The following is a 16,018-nucleotide window of genomic DNA, read 5'->3' as shown; positions in this document are numbered from 1 at the left end:
TGCAGGCTCCAGAGGGGAAGTGAAAGTGCAGGCTCCAGAGGGGGAGTGAAAGTGCAGGCTCCTGAGGGGAAGTGACAGTGCAGGTGATAGAGGGGAAGTGAAAGTCCAGGCTCCAAAGGGGAAGTGAAAGTGCAGATTCCAAAGGGGAAGTGAAAGTCCAGGCTCCAGAGGGGAAGTGAAAGTGCAGGTTCCAAATGGGAAGTGAAAGTGCAGATTCCAAATGGGAAGTGACAGTGCAGGCTCCAGAGGGGAAGTGAAAGTGCAGGCTCCAGAGGGGAAGTGAAAGTGCAGATTCCAAAGGGGAAGTGAAAGTGCAGGCTCCAGAGGGGAAGTGAAAGTGCAGGCTCCAGAGGGGAAGTGAAAGTGCAGATTCCAAAGGGGAAGTGAAAGTGCAGATTCCAAATGGGAAGTGAAAGTGCAGGTGCCAGAAGGGAAATGAATGTCCAGGCTCCAGAGGGGAAATGAATGTGCAGGTTCCAGAGGGGAAGTGAAAGTGCAGGCTCCAGAGGGGAAATTAAAGTTCAGGCTCCAGAGGGGAAGTGAAAATACAGGTGCCAGAGGAGAAGTGAAAGTGCAGGCTCCAGAGGGGGAGTGAAAGTGCAGACTCCAGAGGGGAAGTGAAAATGCAGGTGCCAGAGGGGAAATGAAAGTGCAGACTCCAGAGGGGAAATGAAAGTGCAGACTCCAGAGGGGAAATGAAAGTGCAGACTCCAGAGGGGAAATGAAAGTGCAGACTCCAGAGGGGAAGTGAAAGTGCAGGCTCCAGAGGTGAAGTGAAACTTCAGGCTGCAGAGGGGAAGTGAAAGTGCAGGTGCCAGAGGGGAAGTGAAAGTGCAGGCTCCAGAGGGGAAATGAAAGTGCAGACTCCAGAGGGGAAACGAAAGTGCAGACTCCAGAGGGGAAGTGAAAGTGCAGGCTCCAGAGGCGAAGTGAAACTTCAGGCTGCAGAGGGGAAGTGAAAATGCTGGCTCCAAAGGGGAAGTGAAAGTGCAGGTGCCAGAGGGGAACTGAAAGTGCAGGTGCCAGAGGGGAACTGAAAGTGCAGGTGCTAGAGGGAAAGTGAAAGTGCAAGCTCCAGAGGGGAAGTGAAAGTGCACGTGCCACAGGGGAAGTGAAAGTGCACGTGCCAGGGAGGAAGTGAAAGTGCAGATGCAACAGGGGAAGTAAAATTGCAGGCCCGAGAGGGGAAGTGAAAGTCCAGGCTCCAGATTTGAAATGAAAGTGCAGGCTCCAGAGGGGGAGTGAAAGTCCAGGCTCCAGAGTGGGAGTGAAAGTCCAGGCTCCAGAGGGGGAGTGAAAGTCCAGGCTCCAGAGGGGAAGTGAAAATACAGGCGCCAGAGGAGAAATGAAAGTGCACGTGCCAGGGAGGAAGTGAAAGTGCAGATGCAACAGGGGAAGTAAAATTGCAGGCCCGAGAGGGGAAGTGAAAGTCCAGGCTCCAGATTTGAAATGAAAGTCCAGGCTCCAGAGGGGGAGTGAAAGTCCAGGCTCCAGAAGGGGAGTGAAAGTCCAGGCTCCAGAGGGGGAGTGAAAGTGCAGGCTCCAGAGGGGGAGTGAAAATGCAGGCTCCAGAGGGGGAGTGAAAGTATAGGCTCCAGAGGAGAAGTGAAAGGTCAGGCTCCAGAGGGGATGTGAAAGTGCTGGCTCCAAATGGGAAGTGAAAGTGCAGGCTCCAGAGGGGAAGTGAAAGTCCAGGCTCCAGAGGGGAAGTGAAAGTGCAGGCTCCAGATTTGAAATGAAAGTGCAGGCTCCAGAGGGGGAGTGAAAGTCCAGGCTCCAGATTTGAAATGAAAGTGCAGGCTCCAGAGGGGAAGTGAAAGAGCGGGCTCCAGGGGAAGTGAAAGTCCAGGCTCCAGAGGGGAAGTGAAAGAGCAGGCTCCAGGGGAAGTGAAAGTCCAGGCTCCAGATTTGAAATGAAAGTGCAGGCTCCAGAGGGGGAGTGAAAGTCCAGGCTCCAGAGGGGGAGTGAAAGTGCAGGCTCCAGAGGGGGAGTGAAAGTGCAGGCTCCAGAGGGGGAGTGAAAGTGTAGGCTCCAGAGGAGAAGTGAAAGGTCAGGCTCCAGAGGGGATGTGAAAGTGCTGGCTCCAAATGGGAAGTGAAAGTGCAGGCTCCAGAGGGGAAGTGAAAGTGCAGGCTCCAGAGGGGAAGTGAAAATACAGGCGCCAGAGGAGAAATGAAAGTGCACGTGCCAGGGAGGAAGTGAAAGTGCAGATGCAACAGGGGAAGTAAAATTGCAGGCCCGAGAGGGGAAGTGAAAGACCAGGCTCCAGATTTGAAATGAAAGTGCAGGCTCCAGAAGGGGAGTGAAAGTCCAGGCTCCAGAGGGGGAGTGAAAGTGCAGGCTCCAGAGGGGGAGTGAAAGTATAGGCTCCAGAGGAGAAGTGAAAGGTCAGGCTCCAGAGGGGATGTGAAAGTGCTGGTTCCAAATGGGAAGTGAAAGTGCAGGCTCCAGAGGGGAAGTGAAAGTGCAGGCTCCAGAGGGGAAGTGAAAGTGCAGGCTCCAGAGGGGAAGTGAAAGTTCAGGCTCCAGATTTGAAATGAAAGTGCAGGCTCCAGAGGGGGAGTGAAAGTCCAGGCTCCAGAGGGGGAGTGAAAGTGCAGGCTCCAGAGGGGGAGTGAAAGTGTAGGCTCCAGAGGGGGAGTGAAAGTGCAGGCTCCAGAGGGGGAGTGAAAGTGTAGGCTCCAGAGGAGAAGTGAAAGGTCAGGCTCCAGAGGGGATGTGAAAGTGCTGGCTCCAAATGGGAAGTGAAAGTGCAGGCTCCAGAGGGGAAGTGAAAGTCCAGGCTCCAGAGGGGAAGTGAAAGTCCAGGCTCCAGAGGGGAAGTGAAAGTCCAGGCTCCAGAGGGGAAGTGAAAGTCCAGGCTCCAGAGGGGAAGTGAAAGTGCAGGCTCCAGAGGGGGAGTGAAAGTCCAGGCTCCAGATGGGAAATGAAAGTGCAGGCTCCAGAGGGGGAGTGAAAGTGCAGGCTCCAGAGGGGGAGTGAAAGTGCAGGCTCCAGAGGGTAAGTGAAAATACAGGTGCCAGAGGAGAAGTGAAAGTGCAGACTCTAGAGGGGGAGTGAAAGTCCAGGCTCCAGATGGGAAGTGACAGTGCAGGCTCCAGATGGAGAGTGAAAGTGCAGGCTCCAGAGGGGAAGTGAAAGTGCAGGCTCCAGAGGGGAAGTGAAAGTGCAGGCTCCAGAGGGGAAGTGACAGTGCAGGCTCCAGAGGGGAACTGAAAGTGCGGGTGCCAGAGGGGAAGTGAAAGTTCAGGCTCCAGAGGGGAAGTGAAAGTGCAGGCTCCAGAGGGGAAGTGAAAGTGCAGGCTCCAGAGGGGAAGTGAAAGTGCAGGCTCCAGAGGGGAAGTGAAAGTGCAGGCTCCTGAGGGGAAGTGACAGTGCAGGTGATAGAGGGGAAGTGAAAGTCCAGGCTCCAAAGGGGAAGTGAAAGTGCAGATTCCAAAGGGGAAGTGAAAGTCCAGGCTCCAGAGGGGAAGTGAAAGTCCAGGCTCCAGAGGGGAAGTGAAAGTGCAGGTTCCAGAGGGGAAGTGACAGTGCAGGTGCCAGAGGGGAAGTGAAAGTGCAGGCTCCAGAGGGGAAGTGAAAGTGCAGGATCCAGAGGGGAAGTGAAAGTGCAGGCTCCAGAGGGGAAGTGAAAGTGCAGGCTCCAGAGGGGAAATGACAGTGCAGGTGCCAGAGGGGAAGTGAAAGTGCAGACTCCAGAGGGAAAGTGAAAGTGCAGACTCCAGAGGGGAAGTGAAAGTGCAGACTCCAGATGGGAAGTGAAAGTGCAGATTCCAAAGGGGAAGTGAAAGTGCAGATTCCAAATGGGAAGTGAAAGTGCAGGTGCCAGAAGGGAAATGAATGTCCAGGCTCCAGAGGGGAAATGAATGTGCAGGTTCCAGAGGGGAAGTGAAAGTGCAGGCTCCAGAGGCGAAATTAAAGTTCAGGCTCCAGAGGGGAAGTGAAAGTGCAGGCTCCAGAGGGGAAGTGAAAGTGCAGGCTCCAGAGGGGAAGTGAAAGTGCAGGCTCCAGAGGGGAAGTGAAAGTGCAGATTCCAAAGGGGAAGTGAAAGTCCAGGCTCCAGAGGGGAAGTGAAAGTGCAGGTTCCAGAGGGGAAGTGACAGTGCAGGTGCCAGAGGGGAAGTGAAAGTGCAGGCTCCAGAGGGGAAATGACAGTGCAGGTGCCAGAGGGGAAGTGAAAGTGCAGATTCCAAAGGGGAAGTGAAAGTGCAGGCTCCAGAGGGGAAGTGAAAGTGCAGATTCCAAAGGGGAAGTGAAAGTGCAGATTCCAAATGGGAAGTGAAAGTGCAGGTGCCAGAAGGGAAATGAATGTCCAGGCTCCAGAGGGGAAATGAATGTGCAGGTTCCAGAGGGGAAGTGAAAGTGCAGGCTCCAGAGGCGAAATTAAAGTTCAGGCTCCAGAGGGGAAGTGAAAGTGCAGGCTCCAGAGGGGAAGTGAAAGTGCAGGCTCCTGAGGGGAAGTGACAGTGCAGGTGATAGAGGGGAAGTGAAAGTCCAGGCTCCAAATGGGAAGTGAAAGTGCAGATTCCAAAGGGGAAGTGAAAGTCCAGGCTCCAGAGGGGAAGTGAAAGTGCAGGTTCCAAATGGGAAGTGAAAGTGCAGATTCCAAATGGGAAGTGAAAGTGCAGATTCCAAAGGGGAAGTGAAAGTGCAGGCTCCAGAGGGGAAGTGAAAGTGCAGGCTCCAGAGGGGAAGTGAAAGTGCAGATTCCAAAGGGGAAGTGAAAGTGCAGATTCCAAATGGGAAGTGAAAGTGCAGGTGCCAGAAGGGAAATGAATGTCCAGGCTCCAGAGGGGAAATGAATGTGCAGGTTCCAGAGGGGAAGTGAAAGTGCAGGCTCCAGAGGGGAAATTAAAGTTCAGGCTCCAGAGGGGAAGTGAAAATACAGGTGCCAGAGGAGAAGTGAAAGTGCAGGCTCCAGAGGGGAAGTGAAAGTGCAGGCTCCAGAGGGGGAGTGAAAGTGCAGGCTCCAGAGGGGGAGTGAAAATGCAGGCTCCAGAGGGGGAGTGAAAGTGCAGGCTCCAGAGGGGGAGTGAAAGTGCAGGCTCCAGAGGGTAAGTGAAAATACAGGTGCCAGAGGAGAAGTGAAAGTGCAGACTCTAGAGGGGGAGTGAAAGTCCAGGCTCCAGATGGGAAGTGACAGTGCAGGCTCCAGATGGAGAGTGAAAGTGCAGGCTCCAGAGGGGAAGTGAAAGTGCAGGCTCCAGAGGGGGAGTGAAAGTGCAGGCTCCAGATGGAGAGTGAAAGTGCAGGCTCCAGAGGGGAAGTGAAAGTGTAGGCTCCAGAGGAGAAGTGAAAGTGCAGGCTCCAGAGGGGATGTGAAAGTGCAGGCTCCAGAGGGGAAGTGAAAGTGCAGGCTCCAGAGGGGAAGTTAAAATGCAGGCTCCAGAGGGGAAGTGAAAGTGCAGGCTCCGGTGGGGAACTGAAAGTGCAGGCTCCAGAGGGGAAGTGAAAGTGCGGGTGCCAGAGGGGAAGTGAAAGTTCAGGCTCCAGAGGGGAAGTGAAAGTGCAGGCTCCAGAGGGGAAGTGAAAGTGCAGGCTCCAGAGGGGAAGTGAAAGTGCAGGCTCCAAGTGGCAGTGAAAGTGCAGGCTCCAGAGGGGAAGTGACAGTGCAGGTGATAGAGGGGAAGTGAAAGTGCAGGCTCCAGAGGGGAAGTGAAAGTGCAGGTGCCAGAGGGGAAGTGAAAGTGCAGGCTCCAGAGGGGAAGTGAAAGTGCAGGCTCCAAGTGGCAGTGAAAGTGCAGGCTCCAGAGGGGAAGTGACAGTGCAGGTGATAGAGGGGAAGTGAAAGTGCAGGCTCCAGAGGGGAAGTGAAAGTGCAGGCTCCAGAGGGGAAGTGAAAGTGCAGGTGCCAGAGGGGAAGTGAAAGTGCAGATTCTAAAGGGGAAGTGAAAGTGCAGGTGCCAGAAGGGAAATGAATGTCCAGGCTCCAGAGGGGAAATGAATGTGCAGGTTCCAGAGGGGAAGTGAAAGTGCAGTCTCCAGAGGGGAAGTGAAAGTGCAGTCTCCAGAGGGGAAGTGAAAGTCCAGGCTCCAGAGGGGAAGTGAAAGTCCAGGCTCCAGAGGGGAAGTGAAAGTGCTGGCTCCAGAGGGGAAGTGAAAGTGCAGGCTCCAGAGGGGAAATTAAAGTGCAGGCTCCAGAGGGGAAGTGAAAGTGCAGGCTCCAGAGGGGAAATTAAAGTGCAGGCTCCAGAGGGGAAGTGAAGGTGCAGGCTCCAGAGGGGAAGTGAAAGTGCTGGCTCCAGAGGGGAAATTAAAGTGCAGGCTCCAGAGGGGAAGTGAAACTTCAGGCTGCAGAGGGGAAGTGAAAGTGCAGGCTCCAGAGGGGAAATGAATGTCCAGGCTCCAGAGGGGAAATGAAAGTGCAGGCTCCAGAGGGGAATTGAAAGTGCAGGCTCCAGAGGGGAAGTGAAAGTCCAGGCTCCAGAGGGGAAGTGAAAGTGCAGGCTCCAAGTGGCAGTTAAAGTGCAGGCCCCAGAGGGGAAGTGACAGTGCAGGTGCCAGAGGGGAAGTGAAAGTGCAGGCTCCAGAGGGGAAGTGAAAGTGCAGGCTCCAGAGGGGAAGTGAAAGTGCAGGTACCAGAGGGGAAGTGACAGTGCAAGTACCAGAGGGGAATTGAAAGTGCAGGCCCCAGAGGGGAAGTGAAAGTCCAGGCTCCAGAGGGGAAGTGAAAGTGCAGGCTCCAAGTGGCAGTGAAAGTGCAGTCTCCAGAGGGGAAGTGAAAGTGCAGACTCCAGGGGGAAGTGAAAGTGCAGGTAACAGAGGGGAAGTGAAAGTGCAGGTGCCAGAGGGGAAGTGAAAGTGCAGGCTCCAGAGGGGAAGTGAAAGTGCAGGATACATAGGGAAGGTGATATTGTAGGATAAGAGGGGAGGTGAAGAAACAGACTGGTATCCAAGAATACAACAGTTCACTATGTCTCACCATTTACCATCACCCTATGACACTGTGTCACTGTATTCTGTCTGTTCTATAGACAATCAAATTTGAACAGAGCTCTATTCTCAATTCTCTTTTTAATGAACTTACAATGGAAGGAAGTGAGATGCTCTGTGAGCTTTAAAAATTGAGTTTCATCACAGGACTACTCAAACTGTCAGTTACAAAATGAAACTTTAAACTCCTTTTAGAATATTTCTCCTTATTTCGGTTGATATTCTCTAATAAATGGCAGTGCTGAAATCATCAGGGTTAGAATCTTGGAGGACTTACTAAATCGGAGAGAGCAAAGGAGCCGAATTAACAAGAGCAGAGATACAGTAATTAATCAGCTCTGTCGGGTGGTCACGTCTTTTCCAGCAGTGTCCTTTAATTCAGTTCCCTCTCACCGCAAGATTTAAACAGTTCCTCACAATGGCATCATTAATAATTAAAGAAAAATATCTGAAACACTGACAGAAATAGATAAAACATCTCCTTTGGAATAGAAAGGAGATGAAAGGTGTAAGACAATGAGACTCCCCTTTTCCTGCCTTGGTTAGGAGGGGGGGCACAGGTTGGCAGGTTTTTGGGGAGCACAATTTGTATACCTACCTTTTTTTAAATGCTTCTTCTTAGTTTTTCTGCAGATACCAGAAATCCCAGGAACAGGCTTTATTTCACTTTTATTGACAGGTGGTGGATGAAGTATGGGTTTGGGAGCCCGAGTCAGGCACACTGGAAGGCCAGCTGCACACATTAGAATCCCAGTCATACCTGCGTGGAATACAAATGAAGGTAATTTAGAGTTTAAATCAGCTTCATTGCAAATTGTAAATGTCATCGTCTTTGAAATCATTTTAATGTAATGTAAGGAGTTATACTGTATGGATATTACAATCTAAGATTTCCTGCAAGGCCTGCTAATCTATCACACTAAGCTTTTTAAAGGCAATTATTTTACCATTTCTATTTTGATCTGTCATTCCACTTGAGCCCTTGTGCCTGCTTCTACTCATTCTCGGCTTCAGATCTTACATTTAAAATCCTATCTTAACATTAAAGATAATACAGTCATTGACAATCAAGGTTTATCTTTTGTAGACAATAAATAGGTTTTGCTTAATCTGCCTTTCAGTCAGATGTCCTAAATAAAAATTCATGCAGTAAGAACATAGCAAGAACATAGAGATATACCATCAGACACAAGCACTTGAAATAGTTTTATAATCCTGTTCCTGTATATTAACATGTGGTTGCTGCTTCTCCTATGGCTCATCAGTTAAATGAGCTTGCAATGTGATACTCAGCTGTAGAGAAGAGGAAGGCTCCTTCCTTTTATCCTTAATCTATGCTGAGTTATTTGACCTCAGCCACGTGCTGGACAATATCAGCCAGGGTTCCTGCTGTTAATTAATATACAGTGACTCTTTTTGAAAGTGCACGTATATGGTCAACAAACGAGGCCCGACACACACCCACATCGCCACCCCTGCCCCCACCACTCCATGTTAAGACAGCCTATAAAACTTGCTCTTGAGGCTCATTGAAAACAGGGAGTTGGCAGAGTGCTGCAGTGCAGAGGATCTGAGTTCTGAGTGTACATGCATCACAAAAGGTTAGCATGCAGCCACAGCAGGTAATCAGGAAGGCAAATGGAATGTTGCAATGGGGATGGAGTATAAAAGTTGGAAAGACTTGCTACGATTGCAAAGGGCATTGGTGAGACTTACAGCACTGTGTATAGTTCTGGTCCCCTTACTTAAGGAGCGATACAGTTGCACTGGAAGCAGTTCAGGGAAGGTTCACTAGGCTGATTCCTGGGATGAAGAAGTTGTCTTATTAGGAAAGGTTGAGCATCTTGGGCCTATACTCATTGGAGTTTAGAGAATGAGACGTGAACTTATTGAAACATAAAATTCTGATGAGGCTTGACAGGGTAGATGCTGAGAGGATGTTCCCTCATGGGGGAATCTGGAACAAGGGGCAGGGGGAGAGGTGGGGTCACAGTTTAAAAATAAGGAGTCTCCTAGTTAAGACTGAGATGAGAAGGAATTTCTTCTCTCAGAGGGTCATTAGTCTTTGGAATCCTCTTCCACAGAAAGCAATGGAGGCTGGGTCATTGAATATATTCAAGACTGAGCATGACTGATTTTTGATCAACAAAGGAGTCGAGGGTTATGGGTCAGGGGAGGCATGCAGGAAAGTGGAGTTAAGGCCACATTCAGATCAGCAACGATTTTAATGAATGATTGAGCAGGCTCAATGGATCAAATGGCCTACTGCTGCTCCTATTTCTTACAATCTTATGATAGTGCATCAAACACGTGAACTGAAACAGAACCCAACTCATGCCAATGATATCCTATGATTGGAATACTTTAGTTTTTGTTTTCTGGCTATATATTATCAAAATGACTGCAACAGATTAAGGAATGGAGTGACAGAACACTATAAATTGTAGCTCAGTGGCCCTTTGCTCAGCTGAAATTTCTGTGATTGTGTAATGTAAACTATTGAAATGCAACAGGTTAGCTTCAACCACTGATGAACAACTCTGGGTGCCTTACCATTACCAGATATCCTGTACTTGTGTCTTCTTAACTAAAGACGGGAATGACATCTCAACATTCTCAGCTTTCATCAGCACAAGGTGTAAGTGCCGTACAAAGTTACATTCCAGAAAATTTCTTTCCTGATCCATTGGAGAGGGATTTGGAATGTCAATTTTCCATCACTTTTTTTACACTAATTCAGAGACTGGAAAATAGCACATTTAATGACGGTTACAAGAGTGGGGTCTGCAATAGAATCCCAGGACTGATGGTAGGGGAGTCAGTACAATAAAGGATTGAATGGTGTGTGAACAACTTCAGATTGCTAACTTCATTCCTGCATGGGAGTTGGGGCCAAACATTACAACAGATTGATTTTTACAGCTCTCTGACTACTCTCCTGCTCAGCAGTGTTGTGCTTCATACCTGCAAGTGCTGGGTGGACAGGACCAGATCCATTTAAGTTTTTCACTGGTAGAGCAGGAACACTGGAAGAAATCGAAAGGGGAATATTAGTTTTCTTAATACAGAACTCAGGATTCCATGGACCATACCAAGACATTTAATCTCCATGTATCCTTGGACCATACAAAGACATTTAATCTCCATATATCCATGGACCATATCAAGACATTTAATCTCCATCTATCCACGGACCATGTCAAGACATTTAATCTCTATATATCCATAGACTATGCCAAGAAATTTAATCTCCATATATCCATGGACCATACTAAGACATTTAATCTCCATCTATCCACGGACCATGTCAAAACATTTAATCTCTATATATCCATGGACCATATCAAGACATTTAATCTCTATATGGCCATGGACCATACCAAGACATTTAATCTCCATACATCTACCACCAGTGCTCATTTTTTGCTAATCTGCCTCCGAAGATAATAGCATTGCTTCTGTGCATTTGACATTTCCAACCCCTAAATTACCCGGTTATTTATTCAAAAAGTGTTTGAACCTCTTATCATGCTGATTGGTTTAATCCTGTATATTAAAGTCTATTGACGATAGTCAGGCTCAATTAAGGAACCATCAAAAGACACTTTTAACAGACAAATAAATATGAACAAATCACCCTTTACTGTGCCTGAACTGATGGAGAGATATGATGCTGTTATTTGAGTCTGATGAACAGACTTATAGAAGTCACAAAGGGCTAGAAAAGGAGGCTGAAACTGTGGCTGATTAGTAATAATGAGCTGTAATGTAAAAATGAAAGAGAACAGGTCACTGCAAAGTCACAGCTGCAGTCTTCAGATTCCCCTGCTTTTGCTTAGATCACCATGACAGCACGGCCCATTTGTACATACACTACTTAAGGAATACTTTGAAATTATATTGAAGAAAGCTGCTGTTTGAGCCAACAGTATTAAAGGGATCAACAAAATCAGTATGCAAATTTATCAAGAAACAATCTGCGGTTTGTAACAGAATCATACAGCTTAGATAGCTTGATAAATAAATATCAAACCAAACACTTCTAATCAGTACCATTAAAGTCTGGAGATAAATGACAGCTACCAGAAGGATGAAGATGAAAACTCCCCATCCTTCTATTGGCACATTTCCAGAGATAGTTATATTTATATTGGTAAACTAAGCACTATTTATGGAAAGATCTTGGGGCAAGATTCTCCTGCCGGCTTCTGAATCCCATTGTCAGGCTCAAGTGGGGGGTCAGACGCCAACACCTGTGTGTGGAACAGTCACTCATCTGTGATTTTCCTCAAATTGGCCAAATAGCGACCAGAGTGGGGGCTCACTGTCAAATTAAGAATGGTGGGCGAGCTTTCAAAGCTGCAGGAACAAGAGGCATCTTGAAAGCAGCAGCAGAATGTGTTTACAAGCAACTGAGGGAGAGGGCACCGAGAATGGAGATGCTCTCGTTCTAATGTTTTTACAAACCTTAAAATAAAAAAGGCCTTGGCAGCTAAGCCATCGTTGTTGGTTGGGTGTAGGTGGGCATTGGGTCCTCCACAGAGTGGCCTGCTGCTGAACACAGGCAGCCATAGAAGGTCTCTAAGCCTGCCTGGAGAGCTGGCCCCTGCCTGTTGCCAGGCAGCTGTCCCCTCGCTAAACTGCCTTTTGCCATATTTGGGGACCTGGGGGCTGACTGGAAAATCCTTGCTGGCCTCTGCCAGTTGGCCTTAAGTGGTGCATTAACAGTCTCAGCTTGTTAACCGCAGGGGTTGGGGAGGTGGGGGGTGGGTGATGGGATGGGGCATGGGTTAACCGCCACATAGGCTGGCAGCATGAAATTCCCTGTCCACCTGCCTCCATTCCCACCCTCCCCCAGTAGGGCCTAAAAATCCATCCCTTTGTCTATTTTTGTTCGCATTTTGGAGCAGGAATGTTCTGCATTAAAGAGTACAGAAGGAACAAAAACCCAAACACATTTAAAGATCCCCCTGAATAAGGAGATCACCAAAATCGCAAGCTCATTGGGCAATTAAAGACAAACTGTATGATAAAAATTCCTTGTATTTTTTTTTAAAACAGGAAACAGAACTGACTTTTGGCCTATTCACAATTGGAACCCAATGAATGTAGCTATGAAAAGGGAAATGTGTTAGTCCCTTATAATTTTAAATGGGTCTTTTCAGCTATTAGATATAGAACATATGTTTCAAATCCTTTGATAAAATGTCTCAGTTTTACATCATCCAGCATGGTATCACCTCAAATGGTGCCCCTTAGTAACTAGGGACACCATGACATGACTCCTTATATATCAAATCTCCTCCTTCACTGTTCTATTGTTTCATTGTCAGCTTAATCTGTATTCAACTGAACATAGGTTAATGTATTTTGTTGTTTGTTGATTTGTTTTGGAAATAATGAAACCTTTGTCAAGGTCCAGCTATCGACAGTAATCTCTAAAAGTTAATGCAATCAATAAATTCTCGATCCAGAAGGGAGATTTGTATCAAAAAATCTGTCCAAAGGGAGCCTCAGACAAGTTCCAAAACTTAAAAACCTTGCAACTCAGTCACACTGATCGAGTTACAGTAAAACAGTTAATAAATTATGTATTTGATATATCTACCCAGCAATTGTTTCACTCCAGCCTGCCAGCATGTACCAGATGCAGGGAAGATTCCTCTATGGTAGTAGCTCTGTGTGGTACCTTTAAGGACCATCAGCTAAACCACACAGTGACCACATTTTCTTAAACGCAGCTGGCCAACAGCTATCGCATTCATTACAGCTCAAATTTACAAAGCGGGTCTCAAAAAAGCCATTAGGCCTACTATTTGCTAAAAGCCTATTGCCTGTTTTCAGCATTGCCCCTGGCCTTATCTTTTCCTGCCAATAGTCACAGCAGGTGGTGTGCTTCCAGAGCCCTATTGGATGCTGAGGCAACCCCTTTGCACCTGAAAAATGAGCATGGCACCATTGAATTTCTGGACCATAGTCTACAAGTCATCATTCACATAATGTCAGCTCTATATGAAAGCACACTTAATCTGAGCCTCACATCACAAAAGATCATTCAGTGTCATTTACAGATGGAGCAAAACATTTAAAGGGACAATCTTCATGAATAAAAGTCATTTGGGAAATCTTCTGTACGATTCATGAGGGAGAACTGCTGCAAGAGCCATTAATCAAAGTTCCCATAACCATGCCACAAAAAAGTGATGGAGAGATGTACTGATAACAATTTACATCACTGCTAAATATATTTTCCATTTGATACACTTATTTTTATGGAGACAGTGGCCCTTTAAGCAGTAATAAATTTGTCAATCCAATTCTGTTCATCAATGCATATATGGCTATTTCATTGAAAAATGTTATTGAGAAACTGTAGAATGTTCCAGGTGTTCCAAATTTTTGTTTTAGTCAAAGATGTTCATGTGCCGTGTTTCTGTCCTTCCACATGGATTAAATTGCTGAATGAACAATTAAACGGATGAGCTAGAGCACTTTATGAAATGGCTATTTTTATCCACGGTGTAAAGAAATCCTGATCCACACATAATCCTGATTCATTCAGAACATTTCCTGGCAAAGGATTTACTAACACTTAATTCGTCTGCCTGACAGACTCGGGCAACATAAACATTCTTTTAAGGATGGGAGAAACATCCTATCCCTCAGCATGCAGGTGGTTTCTACTGTAACTGAGCCAGAGCAAGGTGTTCACGGTTTGCATAACAGAGATCAATAATCTTTCCTGGGCATATGCCACTCCGAAAGCCTCTTTAATCAGAATCTGAAGCTGATTATTGAATGCCCACAGTTCTGAAAAATCAAGCAACTATCTGGATGTGTTTGTTACTTGAAAGAATGCAACTTTAGTCTCCTTCATCACTAGCAGGCCCTCTTCAAGCTCCTGCTTCATATTTTATACTGTACAACAGTGATTGCCACACAGGGCACTTACCCTGTAAACAAAGACATCTTCATCTTCCCTAATGCAGGAGTCAGGAACTCTGTGGTAATTTCCCCCTTAAACGTCGCGAGTGTCAAAACTGGATGCAGATACGAAATGAGTCACACAATGGATCACTGCTTTGAGTTGTTTTGTAAACTAGCTTAATCCTATCCATCCCCATAACTTCAATGGCATCACAGCCAGCCTTGTGCGTAATGTGTCACCTGCAAGGATTAACAGGGAATCAGCCACTCTTTCAATTGTGAGCAACTTGCTGCTGCAGACACGTACACACTTATCAAGCTAGGAGTCAGGTGAACTCCCAGGACCACCAGCCATTAGTGAGGGTTTTTCACTATTGCACATGAGATTCCCAGAAACCAAAAATAACTGAACTTTTACTAAAGAAAGTCGAACAAACACCAAAGTGATTGGACAGTATTAGCTGGACAGTCTAATGTCTATTATTACTGGAGGTAATCGGTTTTATTTTATATGGAACTGCAGAAGCTGCAACACCACTCCACTTCAGCTGCTGCCTCACCATTATCAGGCTGCTGCACAATCCTGTATGAGACATGTGTACATCCTCCAATCTGCTACACTATATTTCCTGATCACAGTGTGGTCTCCTAAACAAAGATTAGCTGACGCATAGACCAAGCACCTCCGTTCTGCCCCAAAGCTTCCTGTGGCCCTTCACTTTAACGAACTTTTTAAAATTTCCACTCTGACCACGCTATTCTTGGCCTCTTAAATTGTCCCAAAGATAATCGATTGGACAGTTTTCTATTGCTGGTTATCCTTCATTGGTTGGTCATGTTTCAAAACCGACACTCTGGGTGTGTGTGGAGGTGGGGGTGGGGATGCGGATGAAAATGACAGGTGATGCAGAGAAGGATAATAACACTTAAAGCTCATTTAAGAGGGCTTCCTCTTTAATGGTTTGGACTAAACCGTCTTATGTACAAGTCTTTGGCACCAATAGCCAAATTCTGTTTTCGACATCTGCATATTGACAACTAACACAGTGTCACTCCAAAAATGTACAATGAAGAAGGTTTCCTATCCACTGCCTCAAATTCAGTAGAAAATTTTGTCCACTGAATCCATGCCCAATTATCTCAACTGTTTACATGCAAGTTTGGAAAACAGAAGTTTATTTATGGGACCTGAGAGTTTGCAAATAAGATGTGCTCACTATGTTTATTTATAGATTTTTACACCATTTATGAAAATTGTTCCATTTACCATGAGCTATTTAGGTGTCAGATTCAAGCAAAAGTGGATTTTGAGAGAACAATGCTTTGCCCGTTCTGCCAAAGAAGCTTTTTAGATTAGAAGGGACAATGTCTGTCTTGAGTTCTGTGGTCACAAACTATATCTAATTTAGAAACTTGATTGAATTGTTTGGATTGCAAAAAATAAATTGAAGCCTAAAATATTGAAGCAGGCCATTCAACTCATCCCAATTGCCCTGCACGTGAGCATATAGTTCTCTTTCCCTTCATCCACCTACCCAATCTCACCTTGATTACTGAAACAGTTTTTGCTTCAACCATTAATCCAAGAAATGAATTCTATATCCTCACAAGTCTCTGTGTATAGACATTTCTCCTGAATCTCCAGCATTTAATCTTATATCTATGGCCCTTCATTCTCCCCATTCATTCTGACACTACTAGAAATGATTCACTTCAACCCACCTTGTCCCATCCTTTCATAATTTCAAATGCTTCCATTGTATTGTCCCACAATCTGCATTGTTCTAATAGAAAAATAAGCATTTTTCTATTAAATTTTTCCTCATACCAGGCAATATCTTTGTGAATCTATATTGTTCCCTCACTAGAGCCTCAATATCTTTCCTAAAGCGTGGAGCCCAATCTTACAGTCTTACGGATGTTTTATGTAGACTCATTAATTATCTCTTGGGTTTGCATGTCAATGACCAATTTTGCTAATTATTTTAATTGGTTTAACTGGAACGATCCTGAGTATATTTTCCAACACAGTACATGTGGTTACAGCTGACTGATTCAAACAATGTTTCTGTAGTGCCTTGGGGTGTTTTACTATGTTAAAGGTGTTGTATAAATGCAAGTTGTTGTTGCTGTAGCAGGGCAATTCAGTACCTTCTC

The 16,018-nt window shown here is 46.3% G+C and overlaps 1 protein-coding gene across 2 annotated transcripts in view; it reads right to left on the bottom strand.

Moving 5' to 3' along the window:
- Positions 1 to 16,018, bottom strand: part of LOC121285788 (E3 ubiquitin-protein ligase DTX1-like) — a 262,190-nt gene that overhangs the window by 55,587 nt on the left and 190,585 nt on the right. For both annotated transcript variants that reach the window (XM_041202601.1, XM_041202600.1), the window contains exons 3-4: positions 9,899 to 9,960; positions 7,533 to 7,694 (exon numbers count right to left, since the gene is read on the bottom strand). In XM_041202601.1, the coding sequence (XP_041058535.1) occupies positions 7,533 to 7,694; positions 9,899 to 9,960 (224 nt within the window). The remainder of the gene's footprint in view (positions 1 to 7,532; positions 7,695 to 9,898; positions 9,961 to 16,018) is intronic.

Source organism: Carcharodon carcharias, chromosome 13, assembly GCF_017639515.1.
Source record: "Carcharodon carcharias isolate sCarCar2 chromosome 13, sCarCar2.pri, whole genome shotgun sequence".
NCBI lineage: Eukaryota > Metazoa > Chordata > Chondrichthyes > Lamniformes > Lamnidae > Carcharodon > Carcharodon carcharias.
The sequence above is the reverse complement of the archived record's forward strand: the minus strand, read 5'-3'. Positions and strand labels throughout refer to the sequence as shown.